At 42.9% G+C, this 15,098-nt stretch overlaps 1 protein-coding gene across 1 annotated transcript in view; it reads left to right on the top strand.

The window, feature by feature from the left end:
* LOC118105340 (sodium- and chloride-dependent taurine transporter) overlaps positions 1-15,098 on the top strand; it is a 33,435-nt gene that overhangs the window by 5,516 nt on the left and 12,821 nt on the right. The window contains exons 2-9 of the mRNA XM_035152999.2: positions 3,745-3,974; positions 4,120-4,254; positions 9,661-9,749; positions 10,810-10,955; positions 11,353-11,485; positions 13,001-13,135; positions 13,371-13,474; positions 13,573-13,697. Coding sequence (XP_035008890.1) covers positions 3,746-3,974; positions 4,120-4,254; positions 9,661-9,749; positions 10,810-10,955; positions 11,353-11,485; positions 13,001-13,135; positions 13,371-13,474; positions 13,573-13,697 — 1,096 coding nt within the window. The 5' untranslated portion in view covers position 3,745. The remainder of the gene's footprint in view (positions 1-3,744; positions 3,975-4,119; positions 4,255-9,660; positions 9,750-10,809; positions 10,956-11,352; positions 11,486-13,000; positions 13,136-13,370; positions 13,475-13,572; positions 13,698-15,098) is intronic.

Raw genomic sequence — 15,098 nt, 5'->3', positions numbered from 1 at the left:
AGTTGGATGGAGGAAAGGAAAATGTTGCGAGACATACAAATGGATGAGGATGAAGAGCGATGGTATAAATGAAAGGGACGAAAACAAGATGATGTGCAGAGCAGGGAGTAATTGAGGAGGAGGAGAAGATACCGGCGGGGAGAGTTTATTAAAAGTTAAAGAGCAAGTAAACATTCAAGGGAGGGGGAGAAAAAGAAGAGGGAGGCATGGGAAGGGAGCGAAACAGAAGGAGGGGACAGAGCTGTAGAGGAGGAGTAAGGATGGTTAGCAGCACAATGATGGAAAGATTTGATGATTTTCATTTTTTTTTTAATCTGCACTCTGGAAGGCGTTTGTGAAAAATTTCCATTTGAGTGACGTGCAAATGCTGCTTTCGTGTGAACGACTGAAACGCAGAGGAAACAACTTTGTTTCGGTTTAATGTCCACATCGGTGGGAATAAGACTGTGATCCAGTGATTTCTATCAATGTTCAGAAACCGAAGACGTATCATTGGGATGTGATTGAATGAAAACTGGAGGGGGGGGGGAGAGGGAGTCAGAACGAGAAGACGGAGTGAAAGAAATTGCAGCTGAGTGTGGGGAGGAGGGGCGGATGAAATAGGCGGTCAGCCCAGTGGAAATGTACATGGTCTTAAAATAGGAGAGTGTGTTATGTAAGAGGTTAGGGAGTGAAGTAAGTGTGTGTCTGTGTTTGTGTGTCTGTGTGTGCGCTTTATCTGGTGTTGCGCTGGGTTATGAAGTCACAGTTTACAAGTCCAGAGTCTGTGTCCAGTCGTCACGCACACACACACACACACACACACACACACACACACCACTAGACAATGAGCCTCTATGTTTTACACCAGGCTTTTGGCCTGAGCTTTAAATCGTCCCACAGTTCATTGCGGTTCCCACGGCCGCTCTCGCTCCCTGGAGGTCGGCTTATGGGCAGCGGTGCAACAACAACATTTCCCGCTGTTATATATCTCCTCTGTCGCTGAGAGACGCTGATGACTTTCACTGCCGTCACAACTTGCAGAAGACAAATCCCTCCACTCGAAATGGGAATCAGCAAATCCTTCATCCTACACATTTAGAAGTCAGCAGCCCAGGGACATTGTTGTTTTTGGGATTTCTCAAGGTGGCGTAGTTTTCTTTGGCTGATCAGCCACAACAGCTGCTGCGGCTTACGCTCGACACGCCACTCCATCCATTTTCCGCCTCTTATCCAGAGTGGTACCTTGGGTTGTGGTGGCACCAAAATAGGCAAGGTACCCTTCACATCCTACTCCCCAACCACAGCACCCACCTCTTTCCTGGGAATCCTGAAGCCTTCACCAGCCAGATGGTAGATGTAATCCCTCCAGTGTGTCCTGCTCAGGGGTCCTCACACTGCGGGACATGTCTGGAACTGCACCATCGAAAGGCATTCAAGAGGCGACCGTGAAAAACGACAGGATATCCGAGCTCCTGCTTATCTCCGAACCTTGTAGAGGAAACTAATTTCAGCTGCTTGTATCCTTGATCTCATTATTTCCATCAAGTGAGCACCTAGTTGTTCTGCACAGGGCAGAGAACTGCAAGGTCCGCTTGTTTGCACAAGGCTCAGCTGAAGCCAACAAAAGCATGCGACTTATTCACAATGGTAGGTATTGTGGCCTTTTTGAGGCCTTTTCCAGTGCAGGATGTCACATGTGCTGTAGGTATTTCAAATTGAAGTAGCATTTACCAAAGAAACTGCAACACAAAATGAAATATCTCTTCCCACACAGGATTTTGATTCTGTAAAGTAACACCTGAGAATAATTTACTTCCTTGATAATTGATGTCAATGTGCATCCATGTTGATTTTGGATCCTTTCATTGATATTCTACAGTGAATATTGTTTCCCTTAATCTTCCTCCTCCTGTCGAGCTCCTCTTCTTTTTATTCTTGTTCTCTTGATTGTTGTAGATGGCAGGATATCAGGAGTTATTTCCAATCCTGTGATAAAGAACAGCTCAATGCGAAAATAAAAACTAAAGTTAGAACTCTGGCATTTTCATCATTTCTTTTTATATATTGGTAAAGTAATTAGAAAACATTTTACTTGTACTTTATGTGGTACATGTAATACAGTTGTACAGATGGTGAAGGCTTTCATGGAGTGCCACAAGGTTCGATTCTGGGTCCTCTACCGTTAAATTCTATCGCAGCAAAGACTGAATCTTTCAGTTTGTTTTCGCTTTCATATATTTTCTGAATATATACGGCAGTTATCCATCCATTTCTGAAATCGTAATATTTGAGGTTTGTAACATATTATATTCAGAAGTAGTACAAGCATTAATTATTTAATTAATCAATTAATGAACCTTTAACATTTAAGAAAAAAACTACATTGATTATTCCAGCAGGATTTGCTTTTATCTCTAATGCATTGTTGGTTTAGTTTTTCACGATAACATGTCAATCCGGCGCTGTACTGGAAGTAACATCATTATCCGTCATGGCCGTTATTATCTCCCCATGTTAACAGCTTGTCACAGACATAACGGCGTCTACAATCTCACAGCAGGAAACACTTCAACACAATCGTTGACTTGTTTCAGGGAACGTTAGAAGCACAGTGGGAAAGATGGCAGATATCATTTACACACTCACACTCCTGTTGACTGCTGCTGTCTGCATTGTTATGCCTCATGCAGACGTTTTATATATAGATGACATTCATGCTGTGTACACTGTATAAAACAACTCATGCACAGGATATTGCATCGCTTTTCACACCAAAATAGGATCATCTGTAGGGTTATAATGTATAGGTATTATTCTATAAATAGTTCCAAAAGTTCAAACCATTATTTTACCACCAAGACATCGTCGGTACTTGAATATGTCACCGTACAGAGGAGAGGGGAAGAAGAGACTAGAGGGAAATAACAGTCCGTTGCATGTGCTGCTCACGAATATACTAAAGTCAATTTTAAACAATTTGCATGGATTGTATCTAGCACCCTCCGAAATCCTTCTTTACAGTATCTGTGGGCAGCGATGGAAGAAAACAAATGTCTTGTGTTCAGGAAGTCAGATAGACGGGGAATGAATGAGAGAGGGAGAAGTATTGAGTGGCAGCGGTCTGACAGATGGACCGAGAGCGACATCTGATCACTGACCGATCCCTGAGTCGTACGTTATAGTTTTAATGAGGAAGGGAGGGAGTCGTAGAATAGACTCTTCTTTTTTACATGTACACAAATATACAAGACCAGAAAACCTTGATTTTTGAAGGATTACACATGGCATCTATTGCACTTGTGTCCATCCTGGGACAGGAACCTCTCACATGTGAAAACTTGTGTATCTCAAATTCATGCCCTCAAGGCTTTCAGGTTAAACCCTGACTCATTCAGCCGTCCTTCTAATGGATGAGTTATTAAGGAGGGGTCATTAATAACCACCGTAAACATACATGAAGTTGTTTGAATAGTTTTCTATTCCTAAGACCCAGTACTTCCTGGTCTTTATTTTGAGCATTTATCGAAAACCACGTAGATGTGCCTGTATTCTTCCAGAACATTTTAATGCTCGACTTCCTGGAGATTTTTGTTGTTCAACCTGGACGGGGAAACTTCTGCCACCAGCCAAAATCTGGAGCTGGAAAGTTGGGTTGTTTCTAAGTTTGTCCCCTCGCCATAGCAACAGTAGATGTGGTTGCTGTTAGTTGATTATTTGCAGACTAGTCTCACTGGAACGATTCTCTGTCTCCTGTTTCTACAGAATGGCGCAGAAAGAGAAACTTCAGTGCCTGAAGGATTTCCATAAGGACACTCTGAAGCCATCGCCCGGTAAGAGCCCTGGCACCCGGCCTGAAGACGAGGCAGAGGGCAAACACCCGCAACGGGAGAAGTGGTCCAGCAAGCTGGACTTTGTTCTGTCCGTGGCAGGCGGCTTCGTTGGTTTAGGGAACGTCTGGCGTTTCCCATACCTCTGCTATAAGAATGGTGGAGGTGAGGCCTGAGAAATAATGGATCTATTTACATTTGCTTATCAAACATTCTCTGTTGAATTGTTTGGATTTGAATTCATGCTCCATTAATTATTAACTCCTTTATTTTCCCCCCTCTCGTGTCCTCCCTCCTTCACTCCACCCAGGTGCATTTCTCATCCCCTATTTCATTTTCCTGTTTGGCGGAGGTCTGCCCGTCTTCTTCCTGGAGGTCGCCTTGGGTCAGTTCACCTCCGAGGGTGGCATCACCTGCTGGGGGAAGCTCTGCCCCATCTTTACTGGTACGTAGCCCCTCACAAATGCACCAGTGTGGAATAGATTAACCCCGATGAGGCAGAAATTAAAAACAATCTCAATCATAAAATAAAGGGTGTGGCTATTGGGGTGGTTGTTGAAATGTAAGTATTTTTTGGGGTTATAATTATTTAGCTTTCTGTTTAACTAACCGTGGCACAAATGTACAGTTTTGGTTCATCCTCACTCGTGTTGTTTACAGGCAGCAGTAGAGAAAAAGCGCTAAGAACACAATGTACCGTTTGTGCTCACGGCAACAAACAGCAGGCACACCGCTAACAACCAGTGGTTCGAGATGTATTTCCCTCAGGAGTTGGTAGAGACCCAAAATGGAGCTAAAAAAAACACAAATGTTGCTCTGTAATGTAATGTAACAGGATGTGCAAATAAGCAACATGTCAAATTATAAAGGAACATAAAATATCACCATAGTTGGATCCATCCAGGCCTTGTACACATTTTAAAATGACATGTAAAGATGATGCCGGTCGTATTGTTTACAGTTCTCACTTTATTGAAAACGGAGCAAATGATTAAATCTATTGTCGTCTGCTGCGTCCGGACTCGAGCTCCACCCACTGCCCACCCTTGAGCAATCTCACTGATTCAAAACAGAGCTCGGTGTCGGAGGCCTTTTCCCGTCCAACTGCAGGCTTTAAATTTTCCAGACCTCTGATAATTTTCGCAGAGAATTGGCTGTGCAACATACGGCTGAGTCACACCAGGCTCGCCTGCAGTCTGCTGAGACTTTACCCTGCAACTGTTACCAGGCAACCAGGCCTGCGCTGGTACACCAACACGCCGAGGCCTCCATCCTCATGTTTATAGATTCGGTTCAGTCATTTTATCGTCGCGACCGTCGTCATTTCATTATCTTGATTTAATTATTTACTTATGCCGCTATTCTCACTTTCACACATGCAGACGTTGTTTCTCCTTTTTCCGATACATTATCCCTCTGCCGTCTAGCTCACACACACACACACACAAACACAAGATGGCGAACAGAGTGTCCTAAATCACGCGTTGCTATGGCAACATCGCTGCAACACATCAGAGACAGGGAGAGAGAGAGGGGGAGAGAGAGAGAGGAGAGAGGAGAGAGGAGGAGAGAGGGAGAGAGAGAGAAGAGAGGGAGAGAGAGGGAGGAGAGAGAGGGAGAGGGAGGGAGAGAGAGAGAGAGAGAGAGAGAGAGAGAGAGATCTGAGGAGCATAGAGATGGATAGATGAAGACGAGAAAAATAAAGGCAGGAGGGACGGAAAAGAAGGGGGAGAGAATAGTTACAGACTGAGGAAGGAAGGATAAAATGGAGGAAACATAGAAGAGAATGATAAATAAGAGAGGTTAAAGAAAAGAATAATTCAGGAGGTAGAGGAGAGAGAGATCTTCTCCTGTATCTTTATTTATTTTGTTGATGCCACTGTGTAAATATGGGCTGGTAATTATGAATGTGTAGTTTTGCATTAGGAGTTTGAACTGAACTGAGACAAAAACAGAAGAATAAGGATCGGCCGACAGTAGATGGTTTCGTTTCTTGCTTTTTTTTAAAACAACTGAGTCAATCAGAGCTGTGTGGGCGGGATTAAAACAGGGAACCAGTCCAAACCAAAGAGGAAAAACAAAGATGGCCAGTGTTGATGAGATCAGTGTAGCTGCACAAATTGTTCTAAGCCGCCTTAAAGAAATAAAAACTGTTATATCATCGTATATTTTGTTTTTGAGAAACCACCACTGCCTCTGTGCAGACAGCACAAACAGTGATTCAATACCGATCATTTAGGATAAGATAATCCTGCCATACAGACCAAATACTAAAGTCATAAACAGATCTTATTGTCAGGCCCTGTGTGATTATCCTGTTTTCTTAAAGGACAACACAACCGACACATATTGAATGACTGAGCTAATACAAAGTAGAAGAGAAAGGTAGAATATAATAGTACGGATCAGCAGCTGCCTTGCTCTACAACGCAGTTCACAGTGAAATCGACTCGGCTGATCCTTGCACCCGTTGCCCACATGTTTTTTTTTTCTTTACGTATGTGAGTTAAACTGTGACAGGATGAGTGAATCATCCATGTGAACAGAGACGAACCATTCCAGGAAGTCTCTGAGAACATCCGACAACTAGAGCCTGGAAGATTCATGCTCAAAGTAAAGATGCATGACAAGATAATCAAAGGGACCAAAGTTGTTGTCAGACATGTACTCTGGAAAATGTCCGGACAGTTGGGTTAGAACATTCTCTAGTCTTTCACTTTCAGATTGACAAAGACAGAGGAAGATTCTCCCGATCAGACACGTTCACAGCAACAGGGGGAATATCCAGCGTTGTAGAAAAGTGGGCAGAGATGCAAGTCTATGATGTGGAGAAAGTAAAATCTCTCCCAGATTATGATACTCAGTAGAAACGAGGATAAATATTGGGGTTCAGGAAGTGATTGGGGGGGCGGGGGTGGGTGGGGAAGAGCTCCAACTCACAATTTCCCCAGTGGCCCAGTCGAGAAGGGGATTGTGTTGTCTCAGCCTCACACAGGAGGGCGAGGCGGTGAGGTGAAACGGGATTGTCTCTCGTTGATTACCACAAAGCAAGAGGAGCCGGGGTCGGTGTGTGACTCGCACCAGGAGGTTTCCAGCTGACATGTTGGCGTCTATGAGGAGGTAAAGCGGCTTGACAGGATTAGAAATTTTCATCGACTGAGGATTCCACCGAAGCAGGGAAGGTCGGGGACTGTTTCATTCCAGCATAATGTGGCATGAAATTGCGTTCAGCAGCTCACCAGGACCCATCCACAGGTGACCGTCCCCTTTTGGTTAGAGACAGCAGGTGTCAAGAAAACGTCCTGTTCTCTGGAGGCCGCAAAAAGACGAGGACAACCCTGCTGCATACGTTTCTCTCCCCGAGAGGCTGGAGGCGCAGATCTGGGAACAGCTCAGGGCGTAAGAAGAGATTCAGGGCTTGTTTTTATGTGAGTGGGTGAAAGGAAGGCAAATGAGGGCAAGCTCGACGAACTTTGTCATTCAGGGGCGATCGGGGGGGAAAAGAGTGAGTCCAAGGTCACCTTTCAAAACATCCTCTGCCACCACGATTCTACCCAGAATCAGCTGCTAGTTTTCTGAACTCCAAATACCCAGAAGGAGAGAAGACAGCTTCTCATCATGACTGAAGGATGTTTTTCATCTCAGCAGTAAAACTGTCAAAAGAAGAACTAGTGGTTGACCCTTCTCATACCGCTGTTGCTCAATCTATACCATCTTGATGGTGGTTCTTGAAACACCAGGGAACTCTAGAGAAGGCCCAGAGACTTTCCATGACTTCCCTTTCATGACGCCTTGGAAGAGAAGGGCTTAAAGTCTGGTGGTTCCATGGTGGCCGGGTGGTTTAACACCATGCAAACACAGGACTCAAGATAGAATGAGCAACTAAAGGTTTATTGTTGCATGTAGGTGAAGGATTCCAGCAGAGGAAGACGGGTCAGCGAGGGGAGTTGAAAGACAGACAGGGACGAATGCTGATGAGGGCTGAAGGAAGCGCGAGTAAATCAGTAGCCCACTGTATGGCTGTAGGATTATCATATTTACAATCTGCTCCTAACCTTAGTTTTCCATTGGAAACGAGGTCAACGACACTAAAGGCGGATTTAGACATTTTTAAAAAGCCCAATAGCAGCGTACTGACACAAAAGAATATTCTTCAGTCTCAATCCTCAATAATAGACTCAACTTTCCAAAAGATTTATCTGGAAATCACCCGAGTCTGTAAAGTGAAAAAAATTACGGTGGTTTGAGTTTAAAAGTATGGATCCCAAATGTAAACAGAACTGAACGAGGTCAGCTGAGGTCAGCAGATGAGCACAAGAAATTACATCATGGAGGAGAACACATCTGTTTGTTTGATCAGCACTGTGCCATGTGATCCGAGCAAGTGACTGTGTGTGTGTGTGTGTGTGTGTGTGTGTGTGTGTGTGTGTGTGTGTGTGTGTGGTGTGACTGTGTGTGTGTGTGTGTGTGTCAGAGATGTAGATGCTCGGCAGCTGCTAATTAGCTTTTAGCTGAGTGATTAAAAGGACATGATGCGACAGTGAAGTAGTTCACACATTCATTTATACACTCACTCACACAAACACACAGACGTACACACTGATGGTGAATCAGGCTGAAGAACTTTTGAATTAATGCATACAGTTCACCACACACACACACACACAGATGGCCAATGACGTTGAAGGACATTAATTTGGATGAATGGCAGCTGTCGACTGTCTGTGCTGACTGACACACACACACAGCCTTTTGTGGCCATGATCATTACTTAACCTTTAACCTAATCCATGTTCCAATCTTCCAACACCTGTTGTTACTTTAGAGGATTTTCTTATCTCCATACCCTTGTGTAGTAGGAACACACACACACTCACTCACTCAGCCTTGATCCTGTGTTTACCACCAGCTCCAGTACTGACACCACTGAAGGTTAAAAAACTAAAACCTGTTGTTTTGTCGGCTTTGAGCAACATGTGAAATTGTCCCGTAAGTAACACAAGCTAAGGGCGAAGGGCCACAGTGACCCGAGCTGTTTTTTAAAAAAAAGGAAGAGACATTTGGATTTTCAGCTCGATGACAGTACATTTCAAACACGGGCTTCTCCAGTGTGAACAACGTGCACAAATGTGTTTCCTGAACATAACAGAAAAAGAGAAATCAGTCAGAACAGGAAGTAACACTTTTATCACTGAAGTGCATCTGCACTGCATCAGGATGTGACTGCTGGTTTGTAGAAAGCTTTTCTCTTTATACCTTTTTTGAATGACCCAGGTTCATCTCGTGCATCGGAGTTTATATTTTATTAAACCTCTTTTTTTTTTATGGCGGCAGAAAGAAAAATAAACTCGACAGCAGACTGTCTCTGCGGCTCTCACAACAGGATGTACTCCACATGTACATGCATCACTTTCACCCCCCTGAACATCACGTGTGTGTGTGTGTGTGTTTTTTTAGTTTCATGAAATGTGACACTTGTTTCATTATGAAGCGACTGCTCTCACATCCTGTTCTATGGCCGCTCACCACATGCCTCTGAAAACCTTCCTCGCTTTACGCAACAAGCGCAGGCTTTACAGTTAACAAAGAGAAGAAGAGAAAAAAAAGTGAACCCTTTTTTGAGGAAGTTCAAAATGTCATTCGCTGGGGTCACGAAGACAAAGTTCTGTCACGTTAAAGCCCCAGTTTCTTATTTTAAAGAACGTCCACATTGTTTTGTTTTTTTTCCAAGCACAACATTAATGACTCAGTTTTCTTGAGTTTAATCACATTGTGACCTTTGTTGCCTTTTCACCTTGTCAGCAGACGTCTTCCTGTATCGTGACCTTTCTCCCCCCCCCTCTCTCTGCAGGTATTGGTTATGCCTCCATTGTGATCGTTTCCCTGCTGAATATCTACTACATCGTCATCCTGGCCTGGGGTCTCTACTACCTATTCCAGGTAGGATTGGAGAGAAATGACTGATGGCACCTTCTTTTTTCTTTTACTCCTTTTCATACACAACTTGTGTTTTAGAGACAATGAATATTCATTATGTTAGTTGGACTTTGTATTTTCGACCGACTAAATACTGCCTGGTTGGAATCTCTGTTGTCCTGAGTATCAGGATCAGCCGAAGACAGTGAATCTCTCACCAAAAGGAAAAAAACCTTCCTACATTTCCTGGCTGAGGAAATGATCAACAGATGCAGTCCATCATTAACTGGAAGAGTGACAGATCCAGTAGATAATGTGATGACAAATTAGGAATTTGTCCTTGATCTGCGAGAACAACCCTATCATTATGCTTTGGGAAGGTGTTCCTGTTTTGCACGTTGCCCTTTGTGTGCCAAGATGAATCGGGCTTTGTGTTGACTTAATGTTTGTGTAGGTGTGTGTGTGTGTTGGCGCGTCAGGAATCTGGCAACGCATGCAAGATAAAAATCTGTCAAGTCACCGCTTATTAAATATAAATAAGTGTAACGGGCCAAATTGTTTTACCTGTTCTTCATCCTGCTGGCGGTAGAATCACATGTCATCGTTACGCACATAAGTGTGAGCTGTAAACTGGAACATGTTTAAAAAAAGAAAAGGAGATGGATCAAAACTACCATGAAATAGAAAAGTAACAATAGTTGCACAAATGAGCATTGCATGAGGTTCCACTGGTTTTAACATGTTCCAAGTGAAACTGAAGGAAAAATTGTAGTTTTCTGCAAAGGTTAATTAAACTTAGCTGGAAAAAGAACAGTTTGTAGCTTGCTTCTTAACATTCAGTCAGATCTATGTGCAGTGGTTTAGACCAAAATATTAGTTTTAAATCAAACCCTCCAAATCATAGCTTCCATTCCCCATCTGTATAACCTGTTCTGCTAATTTATACTGAAACTTGTATAGGTTAGAAATTAGAGACATTTCGAGGAAAACCACAGCTTTTTTTAAGTGACCTATGTGTAAGAAAAAACAGCAGCAGCAGCATAGTGAGTGATCACTAATGTGAATTGTTCTTTTTCCATTTCAGTGTTTTCAGCCGGAGCTGCCCTGGGCCAAGTGCAATCAGCCCTGGAACACCGATCGCTGCATTGAGGACACCTTCCGCAAGAACAAAACCCTTTGGCTGGCCTCCAACATCACCAACTTCACCTCCCCCGTCACTGAGTTCTGGGAGTAAGTTACATAAGAGTGTGTGCACACATGCTCATTTAATCACGTGTACTCTTCATGTCGTTTCACACGTGACCGGTTTAGAGTTGCCTTTTGATTAATGTTCTGAAATCAGAAAGAGAGGGTCGACCTTAAAGAATGTGTTGGAACCAACCTGATTGGCTGATATAAGAGAACCTCAACACTTTTGTATAGGAGGCAAATGCCAAAGCCCTATGCTACAGCTACACATGTTAAATATTTTCAAATCTTTAGTGGTTTGCGTGGTTGGTGAAACCTGCCAAAGTCAACTCGTCTGTCTCCAGGACACAGAAAGTAGCTGAAACATTAGTAATGTAATCATTTACATAAGTTCTAAATCATATTGTCTTTCTAAAACTTTCCCTTTTTTGTTTCACAGACATAACGTGCTGGGTATCAGCAATGGTATAGAAGATATTGGTCCTGTTAAATGGGACCTGGCTTTGTGTTTACTGCTCGTCTGGGTCATCTGCTTCTTCTGCATCTGGAAGGGAGTCAAGTCTACTGGCAAGGTAGATACATACATAACGTGTCCTGTGCTATGTACTGTTGTCGTTTATTAACAGTCGTGTTGTAAGATTCCTCTTGAACTTGCTGAACTCAAAAAGTCAGAGAACTGACTCATCCACTGTTAATATATCATACTGATGCAGAAAACACTGATAGAGCGACGCTCACATGACCAGGAGAACAATAACGTGCTCTGTTCGAGCCGAGTGCGCTTTTCTTTTTTTTTCTTTTTTTTTTTTCAAGACTGAGGGAGTTGCAAATGTATTCTATGCAATGTTGTCTGACCATTTCCCGGACTTAGTATGAAGAAGTTTATTAATCTTGTGAAACAGAAAATGTTTAGAAATGGAACAAGGAAGTATGTGTCATTCTGTGTTTGCCATAAACGTATGACAAACCTTTTGTCATGTTCAAAATCGAACTCCTCTTATCCCGATGCTGATTGGGGTCCGTGTTTAAAATTAGTAGAGACAACATTTTGTCACAACTTGTTAGCTCTGTAAGGCTAGTGATATAGTTGAGGTAAAGAAGAATGGCTAAACGGACTTGAAGTTGAGTTGCAAGTAAAGAGGAATCTTGTCAACATGAACATAAAAAAAACCCTCATTTCACAATAAAAAGTACTTGTTGTTGAAACATCAGAGGGTCTAGGTCCTTAGTTGGCTTACCACAGGAGATAATGCCACAATTGAAGCTTAGCTTACCGGAAAAATAGCAAGTATTCTTGGTAATGTCTGACAACACTTAACTGTTTGTATTTATGTTTTAGAGTTCCAAACATATGATTAAATGTCAGCTATTACTCAACACGTCAACATAAAACACTTTGGCTTGATCAAAAACCCATAAATGTTTGTTTTTGTACAGGAATCGCCCAAACATGAAGATTTTATCTGTGATTAGCTCAAATTTGATATCGGCATAGTAATTATTTTGGTTAATTCGAAGCATTTACTCAGAAAGAAACTGGCTCATTTGATTATCACAGTTTGTAGGAGTATTGCAGGATGAATAGCTTGCACGACATTTAAGACCTTGGTTTGTTGCTGCTACAGCGACAACAACATTTCGCCATGAGACCAGAGGCAGCTCAATCAATCCCAGACTCTTTTTATAGCCTCAACAGTCTAATTGGTCTGGTCGGATTTATGCTTTCTGGTAGCCACATGCTGTAACTCTGGTAATAAAGACTCCTACAAGGCCAAGTGTGGTCACTGCTTTCCGTATAACCGATACTGATACACCGCTATTGATTCAACTGGCAGCCAGTGGTCTGCTCCTGTCATAATTGGAAAAAAATAACTTCCAGACTTCAAATATTTATCAGGCATAATTCTGTGTAATGAAACCAAAGATGTAATCTCAGGGGCCGAATAACAAATTAACATCCTTGTCATTGGAAGAGGCAGAGCAGACACTCGAGCTGTATAAACAGGCCTCCTCCAGAATACTAACAAGAGGATGTTGAGTGTTTTCTTAATGTGACCTTGCTTTGCTGTTTCTGTGATCTCCCTCAGGTGGTCTACATCACAGCCACGTTCCCGTTTATCATGCTCATCGTGCTGTTGATTCGTGGCGTGACACTGCCAGGTGCTTCAGCCGGTATCAAGTTCTACCTGTACCCTGACCTTGCTCGCCTGAAGGACCCAGAGGTTGGTGCCCTTGCTCATCTTACGTGACATCAGTGGGCTGCGAGCCATTCTTCTCTGCAGTAGTCTAACCAAACATTAGCAGTTTATCGATTTTGCATAGGCTACTGATTAGCTACAGTTAGCATCTGTTCAGTTGGGTCGTCGGAGCTTCTCTACACATCGATCATGCTCCTGTGTTCCCCCTCATCAAGTGGCCTCAGCCTTTCTCTCCCCGCTCTCTCTTCCCATTTTGCAGGTGTGGATTGACGCTGGCACCCAGATCTTCTTTTCCTACGCCATCTGTTTGGGCGCCATGACTTCCTTGGGGAGCTACAACAAGTACAAATACAACTGCTACAGGTGAGGTGCTAGTTTCAGTGAGGGGGTTAGCTGTAGGGGAGAGAGGGATCCTTGTGTGTTCATTAACAAATCCTCCTCATGACATATGTGTGACATAGGGACTGTTTGCTGCTGGGAGCCCTCAACAGTGGTACCAGTTTTGTGTCTGGCTTCGCAATATTTTCCGTCCTGGGCTTCATGGCACAAGAGCAAGGGGTGGACATTGCTGAGGTGGCAGAGTCAGGTACGAGGGTTCTGTAAAGGCGGCAGTGATGGTGGGCGCTGCTTCCTGGTTAACAAATTAAACAACAGTGAATATAAAGAAAAACAGCAACGAAACCCAAAAGAGAATTAGCCAATACGTTTAATTCCAAATTCAATTGTAATTTGGAATCAAAAGGATTCCCTGATTAATTACAAATGACGGCATCTGAATATGGAAGTTTCCGCAATCAAACACTCCTTGACAAACGCAGAATGGGAGGAAACCTGTATCACCGCATCAAGTTGAGGAAGGTTCATGGACTAGGGCTTAGCAAAAAACAGTACCTCTTGTGCCAGTGTGCTAGAGTTTTGGTTTTTTCGAGATGTTCCTTGTCTACACGTGACAAACTGCCATGACCATTGTTGTAACTTATCTATTTCAGTGACATATTGGCAAATGGTGTTTAGTAGTAGTTTCTGCCAAGCTTGCAATGTCTGAGGGTCCACAGCCAGTAAGTACCATAGCTCAATCACAAAGACACATGGGAAATATGAGCTACACAACATTTTGCCAAAGGAAGAAGAGACTGTCCCTCAGTGCCTCTATTTTTTTGTATTGATTGTAACATGGAGAGTGAGATGTGGTTGAAAAGCTTCAAAGAAGTTCTTAGTGCCATCATCTCTCCCATAGATCTACAGTGTATATATACAATGTACAGAATTGCTGAAGCCTAATAACAGTGCAACTTTGTTTACTGTGGACTTTGCCCGGTTTTCCAAGGAAAAACACAAGAGAAATTATTCATGCTTGTTTTTCAGATGAAAAGGGGACTTTCTTTAGTCTTAAGAAATACAAGTCACGCTCATACAAGCTATAAATAACAGCCGATACTACTTGGAAACTTATTTTTACTCTGTTTTCTGTGATACACTCCTCCATTACTTGCTGAAGACATTAAGCATCTGGTTGGACAAAAATTGAAAACCTGGATCTTGCAATTCATGCTAACGACAGAACGAAGATAGTTTCAGCTTCAAGTACTTTTAAGAAACCCAGGCTTCATCTAATGTCCCAAGGTCAAATCAGTCTGGTTGGGTTTTTGGAATTGTCCAATATCAACACTGTGAGGGCTATTTGGTTGATTTTGGGTTGGAGCAGATGCGTCTTACATCCCTGGCTCATGGGCAGGATAGAATCCAGTAATTGAGAAAATATATCCATGAGCCAAAGACCAGCAGGTTGATTAATCTACTGCAGAACTACCATAAGTGTTCATAGTGGCCATCAGGCTTTGACAGGTAAGCAATATATCAAAGGAACATCACAGGCAAGTCAGCCTTAACCGCGACTGCTTGATTCTGATGTATCTGACAGAAGAGTGCATGTTATCTGCATGAGAGAATATGCTGACTGAATACACGGAGGATAGAGTGTGGCTGT

Source organism: Hippoglossus stenolepis, chromosome 3 (assembly GCF_022539355.2).
Source record: "Hippoglossus stenolepis isolate QCI-W04-F060 chromosome 3, HSTE1.2, whole genome shotgun sequence".
Taxonomy (NCBI): Eukaryota; Metazoa; Chordata; class Actinopteri; order Pleuronectiformes; family Pleuronectidae; genus Hippoglossus; species Hippoglossus stenolepis.
This window is presented reverse-complemented; position numbering and strand designations above follow the sequence as displayed.